The sequence below is a fragment of the Leuciscus leuciscus genome (assembly GCF_965113295.1).
Source record: "Leuciscus leuciscus genome assembly, chromosome: 5".
NCBI classification, from domain to species: domain Eukaryota; kingdom Metazoa; phylum Chordata; class Actinopteri; order Cypriniformes; family Leuciscidae; genus Leuciscus; species Leuciscus leuciscus.
Window position 1 is genome coordinate 16,157,737 of NC_138729.1, and position 20,652 is coordinate 16,178,388.

General features: G+C 39.4%; 2 protein-coding genes across 2 annotated transcripts in view; one reads left to right on the forward strand and one right to left on the reverse strand.

Annotated features, from left to right (window-relative positions):
• pho (phoenix) overlaps positions 1–20,652 on the forward strand; it is a 67,794-nt gene that overhangs the window by 1,044 nt on the left and 46,098 nt on the right. The window lies entirely within an intron of this gene.
• On the reverse strand, positions 14,802–20,184 carry LOC309499907 (zinc finger protein 862-like). Its single transcript, XM_082171438.1, has 2 exons — positions 18,393–20,184; positions 14,802–15,712 (listed from the first exon to the last, which is right to left on the reverse strand). Exons 1-2 carry the CDS (start codon positions 20,008–20,010, stop codon positions 15,279–15,281), a joined length of 2,052 nt encoding a protein of 683 aa, XP_082027564.1. The 5' UTR covers positions 20,011–20,184; the 3' UTR covers positions 14,802–15,278.

Consider the following 20,652-nt stretch of genomic DNA (forward strand, 5'->3'; position numbering starts at 1 on the left):
GTCAAAGATAAAATCCTCCACATTTAATTACCTATTGTATTGGAGAGAAATGCTGTAGCACGTTGATCTGCCAGTCGCTGGTTTTTCATGCGGAGAGACTCCTCCATTCATTCAGTCAGTCAGTCAGTCAGTCAGTCTTTATGTAACTAGGTTAAAAACTCATTGAGATTAAAATCTTTTACAAGAGTGACCTGGCCAAGAAAGCAGCTACAATAACATAAACATACAAATGCACATCACAACATTAAAGCACAATCATGGATCACAACAGCAATTTACCAAAGGATAAAACACATAATCTGTTAAAAGTAACTTCAACTTTTTTAGTGATGGAAGCATAATCAGCTTTAAGATGTTTTGTAAAGTATTCCAAGCAGAAGCATTATATTTAAAGCCTTTTTTTCCTAGCTCTGTTCGAACCCGAGGAACTTTAAGATAACAAATCATTAGAACGAAGATTGTAGCAAACATTTGTATTAGAAACGCAGAGAGACAAGTAAGATGGTATTAGACCACAAATAGACTTTTAAATAAAACAATGCCAATTAAAACTTCGAGTATACAAAGATGGCAATTCAGCTTTATCATATAAAGTGCAATGATGTGCTTGATAACTATAACCTGTAATGAAATGTAAAGCGCTATGATAAACGTATACATTTAAAAAAAAAAAAGTAACTGGCCGGGGCATTCATATAAAGAAGATCTCCATAATCCAGTGGTAAAAAGGTTGCAGATACCAAATATTTCCTTGCACTAAAAGAAAATAAAGATCTGTTTCTGATATTCTGAGAAAAAGATGTTCATGCATATATAGCCAAATGGATCTTTAGAAAAGTTCACATTGTTGTTGCAGATGAAATATAACACGGATAACCTTACATATATGCTTTAATCAGATGTTGATACTCAACTAATGTTGATTATTAGTCACTCAAACTTAAATCGAAACACTTTTTACTTGTTTTTGCAGTTCTGAACTGAATCCTCCAAATCGCAATGGGTTGTGGGCAATATTAGCCGTTATAGTGAGCAGGACATCTTGCTGAAACTCGTTCGTGTGGATTTCATATCGTCAATACCAAGACGCTGTGCTCTCCGCCGTGAGAGTAAATTCTGTGTATTTTCACTTCCGAATGAGGCTGTGAAGAATCAGTGGTTAAAATTCATCTTTACCACGATACCACAGCAATATAATTGCAAACTTTTGCTGTGTTCCCTTCATTTTACTGACGACTGCTTCTCAAATCTCGGAGTTCAATGCGAGACTTGCAAAACGCTTGCTCTAGTTTATTTGGACCAACTTGCTCTTAAGTTAAGATCTGACAAGTTAATTTAGGATTTAAAAAAAAATTCGTATTACAGAAGCAAATCTTAAGTTGATTTAGGATTCTTATCCTATCTTACAAAATCTCATTTTATCTGTAGTTAGAAAATCTTAAACCCCTCCATCGAGTTCGGTAATCAACTCTCAGTTCTGTTACCAAGCAACCTACAACGCGCAAAGAACTGCTGTGAAGTAAAATGTAAAAACTCTAGAGATTAAAATGAAGAAACAAAATAAGTGGTTGTAACGAAGGTATATTGTTGTGGGAAGGAGGCGGGAACCGGCGAACATTTAACAACTTTAATAATCATAAAATAAATGAACACACAACGAAAGTAAAGGCGGCAGCCCCCCCTCACAGCCGACTGCCGCACATAAAATAACATAACATAACATAACATAACATAACATAACATAACATAATATAACATAAATAGTTCAAGCCTGGTCCTCTCTCGTCGCTCCTCCTTTTATGCTTCCGAAGCTCCTCCATGAGGGATACGAGACCGGTGCGTCGCGCAGGTGTCTCTTATCATCAATCACGTCACCGGCCTCGCGCCGTTCTCTCACGGCCCTCTGCCTCGTCCTGCTCGCCACAGTGGTGCTTGTCATTAAATTAAGTTGATAAACTTGGTAGAAAAGGCTATGTAACATAAAACCATGTCTGCATTTGTGATCGTAGAAACGACAAACAAGCGCTACTCTATACTGCTCAAAACTCGCGTTTGAATAGTCAGTAGCAAATTCTTAAAATATGAAAACATACAGCCAGGCTGTGTCTGTGAGTCAGAAGCGCCAGACTGTACTTGCAAAGATGGATTTGCCAATCTTTTTTTAGAATCAGCCTTTGTGCACAGCTGGCCTTGTACTCTCCCAGGTTCTGGAAACAGTCCTCCGAAAAATGCGCAGCACACAGTCGAATATTTTGGCTGTACTGTTCTGCAACAGTGTTGTAAATAAAGCTTAACCACTGTTTTGTAATTGTGTCCTCTTTCGGAAGGCCAAACAAAGTAGTTTGGTTTTCGCAATGAAAAACACAGCGTCTCCACGACATGGCAGCGCCGGCGGTAACGCCTTCTTTCTGTGCATATACATTTGGGAGGTGTTATGAAACTCTGCCCCCACATACTGACGTATATTTTCCCACGCAGAATGTAGGCGGGCATTATGCAAATAGTAACTTCGTGAAAATAGATTTGAACTCCAAGCGACTCATTTGGGAGGTTCAGCGTTGATAAACTAACTTTATTTATGATGCACTTTCAGCTTTACAACTTTGCAGACTGTTTACATTCACATACAGCTACATTAAAGGGATAGTTCACCCAAAAATGAAAATTACCCCATTATTTACTCACCCCCAAGCCATCATAGATTTATATGACATTCTTCTTTCAGACAAATACCATCAGAGTTGTATTAAAAAATGTCCTGGCTCTTCCAAGCTTTATAATGGCAGTGAATGGCTGTATATTTTTCCATCAAAGTGCATCTATCCATGATAAAAGTGTTAATAAAGGCCTTCTGAAGTGAAGCGATGCGTTTGTGTAAGAAAAATATTAGGGATGCACCGATTGGGAAATTCTGGGCCGATACCGATGTTTAACATAACAACTTGGCCGATGGCCGATGCCGATGTTTTTTCTTTTTGTTATTTATTCCTTCTTTTGTGCCACGGAAACATACAAGTCTTTCGGCTCTTGATCACACTATCCTAGAATGAGCACAAATTCAATCAGACCAATTTATGAAACAAAAAAAACCTTTAATGTCACTTTCTGGTTGACAGTTATAACCTTATTTATAAGTTCTTTTTCAGTTGTTATGAAGAGCAATATGAGAGAGAAATTTGGTAATCATTGTCTGACCCAACAAAAAAACCATTATAATATTCATTTTATTTTTCGTGTTCGCATTTATGAGGGAAAAAACACGGGTGAATGTTCATACCAAAATATTAAATTTTAAGCGCGCACGCGCTCTTCTGCGAGAGAGAGAGAGAGAGAGAGCCCCGACCGCGCGCGCGCTCTCACTCACTATTCAGAGCGGTCAAGCTTCCCCGTACTTTTTGACAAGAGTCCTTGACAGGGAGGCCAGAGTTTCTTTGCAGCTCAAGTCGGCGGCGGTGTGTACAGTTAACGCTCTATCTGTTGACGGCGCTGAGGGAAAAGCTCCCCCCACTGGAAGAAGCAGTCGCCGCCCATTTGTGTCCTCCTGCGCACCCATCAAAGCCGTGCAGAACGTCTTCAGCACTCGCGGATCGTGCATACTCCGCCGCTTCTTCTGCTACACACCATATGGTCGTTCTTTTCTCGAGAAAAGGAGTTTTCTCATAGAAAATAAATAAATAAATGCGTCATTGTACCCAGCACTTCTGAAAATGCACTTCCGAATGCGTCTCTGTCCCCAGCATATCAAACCAAACTGACGCCCATGTGACATCGGCGAATGTCATTTTTATTTCCCGATGGCCGATGGCAGTTAACGAGGCAAATATCGGCCGTTACCGATGTTCAGCCGATGCATCGGTGCATCCCTAAAAAATATCCATATTTAAAACTTTGACTAAAATAACTAGCTTTTTGCAGACGGCCGTCTGTACACATCGATTTGCGGCGAAAGAGTAACCCTTGACCTTGCGCACAATGTAATGACGAACGCGGAAGCGCAGAGGATAGGGCAAAACAAAACATCAGTCACGAATTAGTGTCTAAAACGACAATTTTTAAAGAGAAATGTCGGAGGAGCTTGAGTTTGTTGCCCAGCCCTATTTGTTTGAACGGCGTCAAAAAAGAGGCGTCAAAGCTTACACTACTCCTACGTCATACATCGTCAATGTTACTCTTGGCGCAAGTTGACTTGCGTAGGCCGTCTGCCGGATGCTAGTTATTTTAGTCGATAAAGTTTTGAGAGGAGGGGAGGACTAATTTACATATTAAAGGGATTGTACACCCAAATATTTAAATTCTGTCATTTACTTGCTCTCAATATGTTCCAAACCTTTTGGAGTTTTTTTTCTGTTGAACACAAAAGAACCCTGTGTCTCAATGTCCATACTATCTATCCTAAACAGGATGTGAGATTAAAATAAGTGTGTCCCAAAGCATAGTATGTTGAAAAGAGTATGACAGAAGTCCCCGGATGGTCTACTATTTCTGGTCGATTTCCGAAGTGTGGATCAGTGCTCAGACTTTGAACGAAGCATTTTAGGAAGGCGTGGCTGAGCCTTAACTTTTACAAAGAATATCTCTTTAGGTTTGAGCTTTGTAACTCTGCAGATCTTATACATGCACAAACTGCTACATAACATACAAAAGGAAAACAAGAGATCGCATCATATGACCCCTTTAAAATAGCATAATAGAGGCACTTTAAAGGGGACCTTTTATGCCCCTTTTGACAAGATGGAATATGCATCTGTGAAGTTTCAGCTCAAAATATCTGACAGATAATATATTATACCTTGTTGTAAATGCCCATTTTTGAGTGGAAGTAAAAACTTGTTTTCGTGCATGCATCTTTAAATTCACTGCTGCTCCCCATCCTGCTTTCTAGAAGAGGCCGGAGCTTGTACAGCTTGTGCCTCGGATATTCTGCCTAAAACTAAAACATCTGTTTGGTTTTGTTTAGGGATGTGCGCATCGACTAATTTGACAGTCGTTTAAACGAACGTTTTGTAACCGACTAGTCTAAAAGTAAGAAAGACTTGTATGTGTGTGTGTGTATATGTGTGTATATATATATATATATATATATATGGGGAGTAATGGAATACATGTAATGGCGTTATGTAATCAGGATACAAAAATCCAGTAACTGTAATCCGTTACAGTTACGTCAAAAAACTTAGTAATCAGATTATAGTTACATTTTGAAAAAAGGGGGAATACTTTCAGGATTGCAATGGTTTCATTTAAAACTAAATAAATAAGTATTTTGGCATAATAACACTATATTAAGCGCTGCTTGATTATACAGTAGTTCCTGGTTCTGTTGCCAGTAATGACTCAGGTGTGCCACCCGCTGGTGCATGCGCAAATAACAGCTTTCTACAATCTCCTCAGACGCAGATTGAATCACTGCTGCTAGTAGAAACGATGCTGCCTGCGGGTAAAATCGCTTTTAATTCATGGAAATTCCGCTGCTATTTTGTAGAAATTAGGAGAGTTGCTTTTTTAGTACCCAAAATGTCCTTTCTTAATCTTTTCTCACGTAATGGGATGTTCGCTGTCTAGGTAACGTAGGGGAACTCCCACTGCCAACGCCCCAAGTTCAGTCAGGCAAATTAAGAAAGATCACGGCTTTAGTCAACATGTAGGCCTATTATAAAATAAACTATGTACAGGGCTCCAGACTAACTTTTTGCCTTGGTTGCACTGGTGCGCCTAACTTTTTTATTTAGGTGCACCAGCACAAAATTTGGGTGCACCGAAAATTTTTCTCGGCTCGCGTCACCTTTAACGCCACAATTTCAAGGTCACCTTTTTATCACGCTCTATATACATTCATATTATGTAAATGATTTTAAACAAGAATAAGGTGTAGGTAAATAAAAAAAAATAAAAAAAAATAAAAAAACGTCTCTGAGTCGGATGCCATCTCCGACGAAAGACCAGGGCTTGGCATCTTACCAGGGACTGGGGAGAATGGTGGCTGAAGTAGCTTCATGTCTGGGCTGTTGTCGGAGCATTGACCGGGGAGTAAAGGGTTTTAACGGTATTCCTACTCTTACCGATACTGCTTATCGATCCGGTACTTTAACTGTATTCTTATCGGTTCTTTTTGTTTTTATATATATATATATATATATATATATATATATATATATATATATATATATATTAGTCTAAAAAGAAATCTAATAAAGTAATCAAATGTAAAATAACACTGCATAATTTTTCATAAATAGATTAATGCTTAATAAAGCTGAAGTTATTCTTTCAAGAGCTTTGTAGTGATTTTTCTCTTGTTGTTTGATTCGCAGTAATGGCGCAATCGTCCGCATGTTTACTAGACTGCGGCCCCTTTAAGACCGAGTGCAGATCTGCTACTGATCTGATGCACCATATTCTCCCAACTATTTCCATAACTACGTCCATTTAAGACATAAACTGTTTTTAGTGAATCTCCAAGCCGGTCATTTTGACATACTTTTGTGTACATTTGATCGTTTAGACACGCACATTAAACCCAAAGTAGGCTATCATTTGCTTGTCTCGGTTTCGGTTTCGGAGCGCGTGCCGCCTTGCGAACAACATCTCTTGCGCAGATTTTGTGCTTTTAATAGCTCTTTTAATTATTTAACGCGTCTCGCAAGTTAGCAACAGTAGCTAGACTGCATTTTACAACAATCACCGATCGTGCTGATTCTGTCGTTAGGTTTGAGTTTTAGGGAGAAATGACAGTGTAATGCTGCGAAGGGAAGAAGTTGCGCTAGATAGAATATGGCTATAGTTTTTAATGGTTTTACCTCAATATATTATTTTTTATAATCTTTGGAAGCCGAAATCTAAAATAAAATCAGACTAATATCACAGACCTTAAGTGTAACCAGGCTACGTTTGAATGTTTAATTCTGTCTTCCGTCATCACTCATTAAGCGTGAGAGAAGAGTGTGAGTTCCCATGAGTGTGTGAGTTCCGTCAAAGGAGAACAAACACTTAGTTCGTGGAGAGGCAGCGGATGCGAGGACGTTAGGTGCACCGGTGCGACCTAGGAAAAATTTTAGTCGCACCCTTACAAAATTTGGTCGCATGTGCGACCAAATTGGTCGCACTCTAGAGCCCTGTATGTAGATTGTGTAACATTTTTAAATGTTGTGTTTTTATTTTTTAGTTAAAAATGTGTTAAAAATAAAACAAAATAATCTGTAAAACCATACATTAGCCACTAGATGTCTGTATAGCCCTTTACATAAATATATATTCAGGCATGTATGTATATTTTGCAAATATTGTGCACTGGACCAAATTCTTAATAAATAAAAGTTTTTTTTATTATTATTATTTAAAATAATATTTCTTCTTGCTTGACTTTATTTATATACGTGACCTTGAAGTAATCCAAAAGTAATCAGTTACATTACTTTCATATTATAGTACTTGGATTACGTTACTGAATACTTTTTTTATGAAGTAATTTGTAACTGTAATGGAATACATTTTTAAAGTAACCCTCCCAAGCCTGTATATAATATGTATATATGTATATATATATGATCCATTTGAGCCCTTAGGGTGCTTTCACACCTGCCTCATTTAGTTCGGTTAAAGGGATACTTCAGGATTTAGCATTAAGCTTTGTATTAGTAGAAAACCTGTAGTATTTTTGAATTACCGTTCTTTCTACCCTCATATCCCCCTGAGTCGAGAGATATATGTATTTTTTGTCTGGAAAAAATCCTCCGATGACGCAAAAATCGTTATTTTGCGTCATCGGAGGATTTTTTGGCCAGAGGCTTAACCCTCTGGGGTCTGGGCTGTTTTTGGGGCCCTTGAGATGTTCTGACATGCCCTGACATTTGTGCTTTTTTCAGTTGCATATAAACATATTAATGGCAAAGGTGTAAATTCACTCTATATAGCACAAACAGGGCTACCATAATATGTGAGCCATGTGTATGTACATGTTTTCATTTTTGAGAGAATAATGTTTATGCATGGTTATTGAAAAAACTAAAAACTAAAATTTCTGAAATAAGGCCGCAAAACACATAGTAAATATGTTTCAATAAGACTTTTGACTAATGGATGTCCTCGCCTAGAGTTTTTTCTTCAAAATTATGTGAAAATAGTCTTGCTTTATCGTTCACATAAAACCATACATTGATTTAAATTGATGAAAAACAGGTTTTGCTTGGAAAGCCAATATGCGAGGGGGGCGTGAAAATACAATGTCCCACCCACTCTGCATAATGATGAGCCATTCACTCAGGTGTGACACTGACTGAGCCACAATGCAAGGACAAAAGATATATTTAGAAGAAGACTTATATTGACCATTTAAGATTTTGCTTACATCTATCTTGTAAATATGTTTTGCTATTTTATTAAAAAGGTTACAATTACAACAATAATTACAATTTCAACAATATTTCAAGTGTACTCTTTCTTTGTAAAAAAAAAAAAGATTATAGGCCTACATTTTATCTATGTATTCATTAGTTTGAATATAGTCAACATTGGAACAGCTAACATTTTAGTTGATGACTTTATTTTTGACAAAAATAGATATAGAAATTGCTAAACAAAAGCTTATTTGATGTGGCAGTATATTCTACAGTAAAAACTGTACCCAAATCTAGTCAAGATGTTGTCTTTCATATTTCGCCTGACTGTAACGTTGTTTTCATTAAATATTAGGGCATATTGTTAATTTGCAGTTTAATACGTTGCTTATACAAATAGCCTACATTTTTACGATTTTTACTCATCTCAGTATAGCAATACAGTTTGCTAAAACATCATCATTCATTCACACACGCAATTTAAATGTAACTTCTGGCAAAGATGAAGTTGACGATAGGCTATTGACTCGCGATCTTCGCAGTAGGCTAGTGAACGCACCGGAGAAATGCACATTTATTAGGCTACATAGTTTTTTTTTTTGGATGGTTTTGTTTAGAACCAGCTTTCTGTAAAAATGTGAGGCGAGTAGGCTACGGTCTGGTTAATGATGATCTCCAGTTCAAGCACCTTATGTTGTGATTGCTAGCCTATATTTACTTTAAATTCAGGAAATTTGTTAATGAAAAAATGATTAAAATTAAGATACAATTGATACAAAACGAAATTCGTTTTAAAGAAAGGATTTGTAGTTTCTGTTTTGAGGTCTCTGTGAAAGTTTGAAAGTCTTTTAGTGCGCTTTCAGAGCGCTCGCGTCCATAATGGAGAACTGTCACGTAATATTGTTTTTTCCTCATAAATGCGAACACGAAAAATAAAAGACAAAAGACTTTTAAGTAAAACTTACTCCGAAATTGTGTCCTCGGCGGAATTCGCTCTTCAAAATGCTGCCGTTCGTAGTCTGAGTTACAATCTTCCTCTGAGGAAATAACCCGGTATCATGCATTCTTCCTCGCTGTCCAGAATCATCTGAAGGGCGTCTTTACTGGAGAAGCGTGCCATTCTCAAAACGCGATGAACTATCTGTAAGTCTGATGAAGAAACTGTGTTTTTATGGCATTGATCGGGGGGCGTATGCGATGCATACTAGATCACCTAAACTATTTACCATTTGAATAGCGCCGGGGGCGGGGCGGCCTCAACTCATTATAGAGATAATGAGGCAGAAGGAAAAACAGTACCTCTCCTTGCTTTCAAACGGATTACATGAGTTGAAAACATTTGTTTTTTATATAAATGACTTCATTTAAAAGAAGAGATTTCAAGCTTCATAAAGACATATCTCACGTGTCTGTGTGAGAAGTATTCGGTGAGTTACAGTTAATTTTCGGACGCGTTTCAGAATGGACTACACTGACAGAGAGAAGGCAGAACTCGCTTCGTGTTTATTTTTCTTTATTTGGCGAAAAGCTCAACACTGTTTTTATGAGTATGCACAAAAATAATACACATTTAACAGAATCGATTGATGTATGAAACTCCTATGAAAAATCAAAGTCAACAGAGTATTTATGAGTTTATTTTACACTGATAAAAAAAAAGCGAGCTGGTATCGCCGGCGATACCGTCGACATCAGGGGGTTAAAGACTACAGCCAGTAGGAGGGGCTGTTCTGCATGTTTTCAACCAGCCCATAGAGGGTGGGATCTCACTCACAGAATATACACATAGTATCAGCCATCTTTCTTTGGAAGCTAAGCTAACAGGCTCTTGTTCTGTGGAGAAAGCTGAGTAGTAGGAGAAAGCTGAGTATTAGGGGTTACTAGGGGTGCGCCAAAATATCGATATGGCGATATCTCGCGATATTTACTCACGCGATCGATTCTCGATAAGCTCCTGCCAAGTATAGATCTTAAAAGCCGTTAGGGCGGGCGTACACGGTGCGAGTTCGAGTTCGGACACTCGGGAGGTCGTGATATTGCACACGTTGCGAGTCAGATTAACTGATAATCGCGTCAAAGCAGCTGGTACACGGCACGACTGTCCTGCACGAATTTTATCCCGAGCCGGCAGCAATCACATGGGCTTTCGCGCTAAACACAGAGACCGTCATGTTGCATGCATGCAGGCAAAGCTTCAGATAGAAAAATGACATAAATGTGTGTGCAAATGATTTGTTGAAAAGCAGAGAACAGTAGCCATTCCTTTCAACATAAAAACTTGAGAGAGAGCGAAAGAGAGCGAGAGAAGTGTGTGTGTGTGTGTGTGTGACAGTGTATGCGCACGCTGTATGGTTGCTGCCACACAGTGTATGCGCACGCTGTATGGTTGCTGCCACTGAGGTATAGCCCCATCGACGTGGTTGTGTATGATTAGGGCAATAGGGGACAGCTGGTGAAAATCGGGCCGACTCCCCGAATTTTTTAAACATGTTTAAAAATTATCGGGAGGTCGGGAGGTGCTCGTAATGTGCTCGGCTCGGCTCGTAATTCCTCTCACAGGCTGCGAGCCGCGACCATGCGAGCATCATCGATTCCACTCGATTTCTCCCGAGTGAAAAAATTTATCTGCGAGCAAAACAAAAATAGTGTCTGTGACTGTTTTGTTGCAACTGATAAGACATTATTCGGCTTTTGCTTTCTGCAGTCGCCATTCATTGTTTACATGCACACCTTTTGTGTCAATCTAACTCCGATTGGTGAAGCTGAATGTAGTGTTTACATGAACGCTCAACAAGTGACCGGTTGATGTGCGTTTTAACATTGCTAAGAAAATTCCTGCTCCTCCGTGAGAGATAGGAGACCGGTGCTTCTCAGTAATCACGCCACCGGCCTCTAGCCGTTCTCCCGTGCCCCTCAGCCTCGTCCTGCTCGCCACAGTAAACATAATGAATGGCGACTGTAGAACGCAAAAGCCGAATCCCGGACATTTTGGGCGATCTCGAAATCCCGGGCAAACTCATCAGTCTCTCACTAGTAGCCTAGTAGCCTTGTTATTTTCAACTGCGCTCTCTAACCGGTAGGCATGGCTTGGGAGTGGCCTCCTAGGGCAGTGAAGCAAGTGCATTCTGGGAGTTGTTGTCTTTCATCCACATAAGCCAAAAATACATTTTATAAATAAAATCTAGAAAGCTCCAAATTCAAAAATAATTTCACATTTCTTCTACATAAATTACCTATTTTAAATACACATTCATCTTTCCAGAGGTGAAGTATCCCTTTAAATCGCACTAGAGTTTGTTGTCCCCCTTGGTGCGGTTCATTTGGGCAGGTGTGAAAGCAGCAATCGCACTTGGGTGCGCACCAAAAAAGACCTTGGTGCGCTTTCAAATGAACTCTGGAGCGGTTCGTTTGTGGTGAGAACGTGATCCGACCTGGAACAGACCCAAAGAACTGCGCATTTTTGGACTAAACCAGCTGCCGTAGTCAGCTGCGCTGTGCATTATGGGATGAGGAAAAATGTTTGTTGACAGTTTGCACTTTTAGCATGGCAGCTCGCGGACAAACTTGGAGGTGCGGAGCCTCATCGAAATTTGGTCTACACTTTGGTCTGCACTCTTAACTTTATCAGTTAAGAGCATGCTCTCTTCGCCACAACCGTCTTGCAGCACATATTCGTCTTTGCAAAATCCTAATTACAACGTTGTATATATGACATTGTATCATATGATGCTCATAAGCTTCTTCATATTGCGTTAGTAGCTGATGACACCAAATCAGTAAAATAATAAAAATTGCACTATAGAGATCTCCATAAATTGCCTGTTTTTGCACTTCCTGCTTTTCCCTGCTTGAGAATTTCTGTCCAATGAATGGATGACCTTAGCACAAGTGTGGTTTTGTTTACAAATTTTGGTTCACTTGCAAAAAGGGCAGTGTGAATGCGATCCACACCAAACAAACAAAAAATCCACATTTTATTTGGTCCGCACCAAAGTGAGTGAACTAGCGGACTTTCCTGGTGTTAATACACCTTAAATCTATGAATCAAACGGTCCCAGGCCTGGTCTTCTCTCGTTTTCCACTGTCGTCAGTCCTCTTATCTTTCAGAGCTCCTGGGACTTCAGAAATTTGAATGATAAAATCTTGTGTATTTTTGTTCTGCGTAAATCGACCATTGTTTTCGGTGTTGACTAGTAGCAGCTGTACCATTTAGTCGACTAGTCTTGCACATCCCTAGTTTTAACATCTCTATCGCGGCCATATTAATGTGTCATTACAGTTCTTCATCATCGTGAAAGTTTATTATCTGCCTGCATTTTAAAGCCATTTAAGTCTAAACTTCTGATATATGGTTTAAGCGCACTCATCCAAACCACCCACACATAAAGCTGGCTGTCAGATGGCGCGTCCTGTGAGTATTAAACCAAGTTCTCTTTCACATCTTATTGTGCTTAAACTGTCAAATACACACAAGGTTATGTTGAAAACACACAAAGTTCACATAAACAAAGTCTGTTATGTCTGTGAACGTAAGCAGCAGGGAAAGAAATCACATGTGTATATTAGATCTGTGTATTAAAGTGAAAGCAGCGTAATATACACAGGGTGTCCGCGCGGTAGTAAAAGGTAGTAAAAGTAGTAAAAATAATCTACCAAAATTAAGGCCCTTGAAAGGTAGTAAAAGGTAACAAACGCAATTTGACTTGGTAGTAAATTTTTCATCACCACCTCAATATATGAGTTTCCATTTTTTTGCTTAATATTTGTGTCTCCATATATTTTAACTTCATCTAGCATAATTAAAAAATATATATACGGTGCTAACAGGACCTGACGGGGTCGACATTAACGCTTGTCCGGGACAAGTGGATTTTTTGAAGGGACAAGTAAAAGAATTTTACTTGCCCGACCGGACAAGTAGCCTAATTAAACGTCAATAACAATTTTTTTTATAAATAACTAGGGAATCACTAAAATGAGAGAATGATTCTGATTGTATTTATATTAAGTTGCGATCGATAGTGGATGTATTAGGCTACTGACGGTAACAAGGTTGCGCTGTTGAGGCTCGCGCAGCCTCTCGAGGAGAAATCCAAACAAATGTAAACTCAGTTTAAACTCAGTTAACAACATAACGTTACTGCCAGTGCCAAAATTCAAAATGTGTTTTAATATTTTTAACATATGATACAGTTTAGCAACCTCACACGACGAGTGCTGTTTTCTTGAGTACCATCACGACTGAAAAATTGACATTGCTTTTGATACAACAGTTCAATAAACAGTTCAAATTAAGTTACTTACATTTTAGACACAATATTGACTGTTTTTGTTCTGTTTCAGCAGCAAAAATAGTTCCAAACAAAGATCACAGCAGAACCGTAACGCATCTCAACCGTGTTTCATTACTGAATGATTCAGCGTTTTGAACGAATTGGCTGAGTCAAAGATTCAATGTCCATTCATAAACATGTCTCATTCTTGAATGAATCAGTTGTTTGAACGAATCGTTTGAATGAATGACTCAATGACTCGCTCATTAAGACGGTCGCCTGACGCCTCCTACTGGCGGTTTACTTTCATGTTTATCATTCTTTCCAACGTTTCTTATTTGTATATTCAAAAATATTTTAAACGATCTCATATTCATAACATTATTTAATGCAGTTGTACATTTTCAGTGTAAATGATTTAATTTGATCAGCCCTTCCTAGGGTAACAACAGCCCTATATTATCTTAATAGGCTATTCCAATTTAATCTATTGATAACATTTAAAACTAAAGATTAAGCATACATTGAATAAGATTTGGGGGGTGGGGGGTGGCCCTTTAAAGGTGTAGATATGACAATATGCAGATTTAAATATATCAGAGCTGATTTAACACAGATGAGGATATTTCTTCAGAATACATTATATTTACAGCACACACACACCAAAAACATTCCGGACAAGCAACTTTTTTACTCGGACAAGTGAATGACAGATTTACTTGTCCAGAGGACAAGCACATGAAAAGGCTTAATGTCGAGCCCTGAGTGAGTCGGAGTTGATAGCAATGACAAAGTGCCAAGGTTATTATTCACCTTATTAGGGCTAAGGGCTATGGTTAGGATAACTCAAGGGCTAGGGTTAAGATAAGGACAACTGAAACTCAACTCGACACTACAAAAAAAACATAATTGACAATGACAATAGGCCTACTTAATGATAACAATTAAACATTAGTGTACCTAATATGTATGATGGGTGTGACAGTGTCACACTTATACCTTATAGTAAGTAGTAAGTGGTGCTTTACATACCCCGCCCACCCCACCACACCCCCAAAAAAAGGGCTGCTGCTTGATGTCGTGATGGTAGTAAAAAATATTGTGGAGGTGGTAAAAAAGGTAGTAAAAGGTAGTAAATTCATCTCTATGATTCCTGCATATACCCTGATACAGTACCTACTGCTATATCAGAGTTTCCGCTAGAAAAAAATGGTGCCGGTCAAAGTGACCGGCAGAGGTTTCGTTTTCCGGACATTTTGATGATATGCCGGTCAAATATCGCCTCTTAATTAGTCAAGTTGAGGAAAACTGGAGGAAGGCTATGTAACTTTAAAAAATGACATAATCAGGCCGTATAGAATGCAACATGTTTATTAGCCTATAATTTCAAATAGACGGAAAAAAACATGAACGTCCGATTGGCGTCAATCAACGGCAATTGTTTTTACTATGGTTTCACATTTCATAGTACAACAAACCAATCCCCCTTCCCCACATAAAATATCTGAATAGTAGCCTATTGTTTTTACTCACGCGAACTTAATTATACACTCTCAGTATGTCTCATTTTATTTGGTAACATTTAAATTGACCACCGTGAAATGACTCCTTGTCAAATGAACTGGAACAAACAAATGACTAGGCCTATAACTTTGTCTCGCATCATTTTAGGCTACTTTTTACGCTGTTTTGCAGTGCTGAATTGTGCAGCTGCCGACTTAAAATCAAAACTTCCCAGTGTCTCTCCACAACTTGCAATGCGCATAAGCCGCGTAACCTTGTTCTCCGCAAGGCGACTTCGCTGCTTCGTCTTGATCCGATTCTGCAGCGAGAACCCCCTCTCTGCAGGAACACTCGAGACAGGGATTACACAGGCTATCTTGGCGAGCTTGGTCCACTCTGGATACACTTCGTTGAAATCACATATGAGGACTTCGCAGGCTGTGGAGAAATGCAATCCTCCATAGCCACGGAGCGCTGTCATGACAGCGAGGGCATCACGTCGCAGGCTTACGGCATCGATAAGAGGAGCGGTGTCCGCAGACTCAATGCTTGTAAAATGGCAAATAATCCTTCTGATCGCTGGTTCTGCATATTCTTGAAGAGCTATAAGATAATATAATAGGTGAGAACGATATTAGAATTATAGGCCTACCAGTGATGCGCGGGTTGATCCGAAATGAGCGGGTGCCTGCGGTCACCCGCGGTTACCCGCGGTTACGAGTCATCCAAAAATATTTTTAATGATATTCGGGTCGCGGTCGGTCGGGTCGTTTGAAATAAAGATGCCAATTAAACCTTTGTAATTTATATAGTAGTATAGAGAGCATAAGCGGAGTGGAGCGGTGAGAATCTTCGCTCATCGCTCACGGAACTGTCCACCCCTCCGCTCCCCCGCTCAAAGCTACATCAGGCCGCTCCGCTCATTATCGCTCGATCAGCGCTCAACGCAGTTTGATCCGCGCTCCACTCAAATCGCCCCCCGCTCGCTCCAAAAAGGGGAAAAAAAATCTACATGTAGCCTATATCACTGTAGCTTAGACCACAGCCTTACCTCCTAAAGAACTAATGAGCAACAACAACATTTTTCAAATAGAAATGTTTTATTTCAAATGACAAATTAGGCCTATGTAAGAAGGAATATAGCCTACACCAAGTCCTGTAAAATTAAACGAATGAATGGGCCTAATAATATGAATAACAATTATATAAACAAAAATATAGCCTACATAAAAATTTTAAAAGTAAATTTACTATTAGGCCAGAATTTTGATAAGTTAACTTTTGTGCAACGCGCACGATTAAAATTTAAATGCGCTTATATCCATTGTACACACAAACTGCTGTAAAATAAAACGAATAAATGGGCCTAATAATATAAATAAAATTTATATAAACAAAAATATAAAATAAATATACATAAACGTTTTAAAAGTAGGCCTAGGCTAAATGAACTATTAGGACAACATTCTTATAACTGAACTTGTGCGCAGCGCGCAGGATTAAAATTTAAATGGGCTTGTATCAATTGTTTGCATTTTACGCTGTATTTAATTTAGGCTACACTTTAAGTTACCGTATTCAATTTGCTAACCTTTTGCTTTCTTCCCAGCGTGTTCACATATCACACTGCATGTTTTCGAGAGATGTGTCTTTTTAGATTCCAAAATTAATCTTTAGGCCTACTGACTGAAACGATGTCGTTTTCTTCTACCACATAATAGTTAGTTTTACACCTGTATGACTTCTTATTTTCCTTTTTGAAGTAGCCTACTTTTTGAACTCCATTATTGAGCCGAGTTTTGACTGAAAATAGAATCCATCTTGCAGTCATCAACAGTAGACTGAGTCAGGCTTGACTGAGCATGCTTCAGAATCTTGGTGTGCGCGGAGCGGGAAATAGGGCGACGCTCCATCCTTTTAAAAATGCCGCTCTGCGTTCTGTCCAAGATCCGCCCGCTTGCTCCCGCTCCACTCCGCTCACATGCAATTTTCTATGAAATACATAGGCCTACACTTTATTGGCTGAATAACTGGCGCGAAGATGACGCACGAGCTCAGTCTGCAGGTAGAGATGGAGGCGGCAAGAGAAAAGGTGAAGACTGGGGAGTGGAAGCTCCGCAAATACACAAACAGAAAGAGCAAAGTTGCCGAAATAATGAAAGATAATGACCAAAGTGCTGGCTTTGTCATGTGTATTTCTTGCTATGCATTTACTAGCCTACTTTTAAAAAATGCGGGTCAGGAAGCGGGTCGGGTACAATATTTTCTTTCTTTTTTTTTTCGGTCCGAGTTGCGGGCGGGTTAGTTGAAAACGTCGGTCGGGTCCGGGTTGTTTATACATTGACCCGCGCATCACTGAGGCCTACAAAAAAATGCTGCGCTTATTATAAATAGGCCTGTATGGGTCCTTCTATGGAAATGTCCATTTTTCTGTCCCTAGCCTTTACAGAAATATTACACTTAAACACTTTAGGGTTACAATTTCTTTACATTTTAAAATAAAACTATGTTATTTGAAAAATCACACCTTCTTGAGCCATCAATGTGGCAATATTTGATTTTTATTAATTCTATAAAATTCCAAGCACCACAGAAGTGCTCGTCCCCACAGTCATGTACAGAGGGAAAGTGCTTTATTTTGAGGCCAATAACAGGTTTTTACACCATTTAAAATACAATAATGTATACATAACTTTCAAATATATTTGATATTATATTTATACTATAAAATAAAAAAATGCTGTCACATTAAATACAATGTCACATGTGACATAATAATAATTTTACATCCATTTAATTCTGCTACACTCAAAAGTTAAGATTTAAAGGATTGCATCACTACTTAATTTTAACCGGTTTTCAAATATTTTCATTGTTATAGCAAATACAAGGTTGCCCAAACGAACTAACCTCATTCAAGCACACTTTTAACAAACCTGATTAAAATAAATAAAACATAATCTCCTTATTTGTTGTATTATTATTATTTTTCGGTAACTCTGACTACATATGCTGAGAAAAAAATTAGAAATAATATTTCATAAAAACCTTTGAAATTGGCAAAGAAGTAAGGTAACACCAGTGACAAAAAAAGGTACATGCCGTCTTTAAATAAATGCACAAAAAATATAAATTGATTTATATTTTAAAAAAAATTGTAATCTAATAATGTGGTGTAAGTTTAAATGTTAGAAAAATAAATACATTTTAAGACATCTTGCCATACCAAAAGTGGACGTTTCTGTAGAATGACCCGTATAATAAATCAACAGCTCCTACTTACCACTATGTGTCTGCGGATATCTAGAGGGGTTCAGAAGGGCATCGAGGCAGTGAAGTAGATCCATGCAATCCTCGGGGAACCGATCTTGCAAGGCATCTATCAGATGTTGAACATAGCGTTCCCTGGCTTTTTTGAAAGCTTGAATGGAGCGTTCGCTTGAATTGGTCACTTTGACATCCTTGTATGTGCCGTCTTTATAGCCCGCCTGGAATGTCTCCTCTTCTGGACCTGGGACATCTCGTAACTGTGTAAATGCCGCGACAGATGCTTGCACTATTGGTCGGATGCTGGAAAGATTGACGTTGTCTTTCTGAAAAACTAAATTCAGTTTTGTCATCACTGGTAGTAGATCGGCCAGTGCGTGAGTCAGGGCTATGAAGCTGTAGGTCTGGATTTGACCAAGCAGCCCTTGTGCTTGGGTATTTCCTCCCACGGCCTCTTCATTAAGTTCCATGGCCACAGCTGCCCAGTTGTGCTTCATGGCCTCCACAGCCCTGTGTAGGGATAGCCAGCGGACTGCGCACGGCTGCTTGAGGCTGACCATGTCCTCATCACTGAGTGCAGCTGTTAATTGGCGGAGCCGGGTTGTTCTGGTGGCAGAGTGTCTGTAGAAGGAGTACACTGAGGAGATCGTGTTTTTGTAAGCTCTGATGTTTTCCACAGCTTTCGCTGCGTCCAGCGCAGCAAGTGCAGCCCTGTGGGCAACGCAGTGCACCTGGATACAAAAGGGATTCGCTTGCTTAAACAAAGCACCAACCCCACCATGCCTTCCCATCATTACACTTGCACCATCTGAACCCAGGCCAATGACACGGGACAGTGCTATATCCATTTCGCGAAGCACCGCAACAACGCGATCATAAATGCATCTTGCGGTCCCGGAGTCCACATCATAATTTCCAAGAAAGCATGTCTCCACCTTTCCTTTTATTTCCAGCTTTAGATATACGATTAACTTTTTGTTCACAGTGATATTTACAGTTTCGTCAATTATTATTCCAATGAAGTCACTGTTTTTCAGTTTTTCACGGATCTGTTCCACCACGACGTGTTCTAATGCCCTCTCCATATCATCCACAGAGTCGCTGTGGCAATAAATGCCATCGGTGGTGACAAAATCTGGAGCCTCGAGAGCTTGCAGTAGCTCAGTCTGTGCTACAAAATGGTTAGATGGGAGATCATGTTTTGCCATGTGGAATACAATTTTGAGCTGAGAGCATAGTTTTTTCTTAGAAGTTTCCGTGGCCTTGTCACAGTGGCCTTTCATCGCAACCTGCTGTGGCGTTAAATTGAGCGCCGCAACATGGTCATTGCTCTGACTATGTTCAATGAGAGCAGACATTCTCAAATTATTCGACCCTCTTGTGAATCCGTTGCGTCGTCCTGCCTTTTCGCAGTGCGAACAGAAAATTTTTTCGTTACCATCGACTACCTCACATCTTAGCCATGGGAACTTGTCACTCCATTCCGACCGATACGCCCTACACTTCGGCTTTTTCTCCGGTGGTGGTGGAGCTGTCTGGACATCTGAGGCTTCAGGCATTCCTGATTCACCATCGTCCGTCGCGTCTGGCCTCTGAAAAAAGCTTTTAAGGCTAGTCTGCCTGGGCCTGGCCATATTTGAAATGTCTCACTCGTTGTTTAGGTCTATTACAGCCGTTTTAGGCGTGCGCTTTATTTGAAATGCAGCATACGATGTTGTTTATAAACTTTCAAACGGTAGAGCCTGTTCCTTTATAACATAGCCAAAGGTCGGTATATTTTTGCTTTATTTTAGGCTTATTCTCAAATTCAGTTTATTTTAGGCTTATTCTCAAATTCAGATTGTGTTAGGGGGGCGGGATTATTAGGCAATTTTAATCGGACAATTTGACCGGAGAGATTTAATTTTGTCGGACATTTCATTTTTTTCCCGGCCAATGTCCGGCAATTACCGGACAACGGAAACCCTGTGCTATATGCTGTTAATATGAATCAGGCAATAAAAGAAAAACAGAAAATAAGTCTGTGCTCTTGATTGAATAACTTTAGTAACTTTAATAATATATTTCTTGAATGGTGCTTTGAAATGCTCTGGAGAGGAGAAAAACATGGCAGACTGTGTACAGCTCATACAGGGCGAGTACTATGCTAATAGGGCAGAGTCCGTCAGCAGTCATGGGCGGGGCCTAAATGTTACGTCACACTGCTAGAATTTGCAAACGGCTTGTTCTGAGACACTGCTTATGATTAATGGGGATTAAAAAAAAAAAGCGGGTGG

Coding starts and splice junctions, on each gene's coding strand:
- LOC309499907 (XM_082171438.1), bottom strand. CDS start 20,010: ATGGCCAGGCCCAGGCAGACTAGCCTTAAAAGCTTTTTTCAGAGGCCA. Junction 15,713..18,392: donor ATATCCGCAGACACATAGTG/GTAAGTAGGAGC, acceptor ATTATCTTATAG/CTCTTCAAGAATATGCAGAA.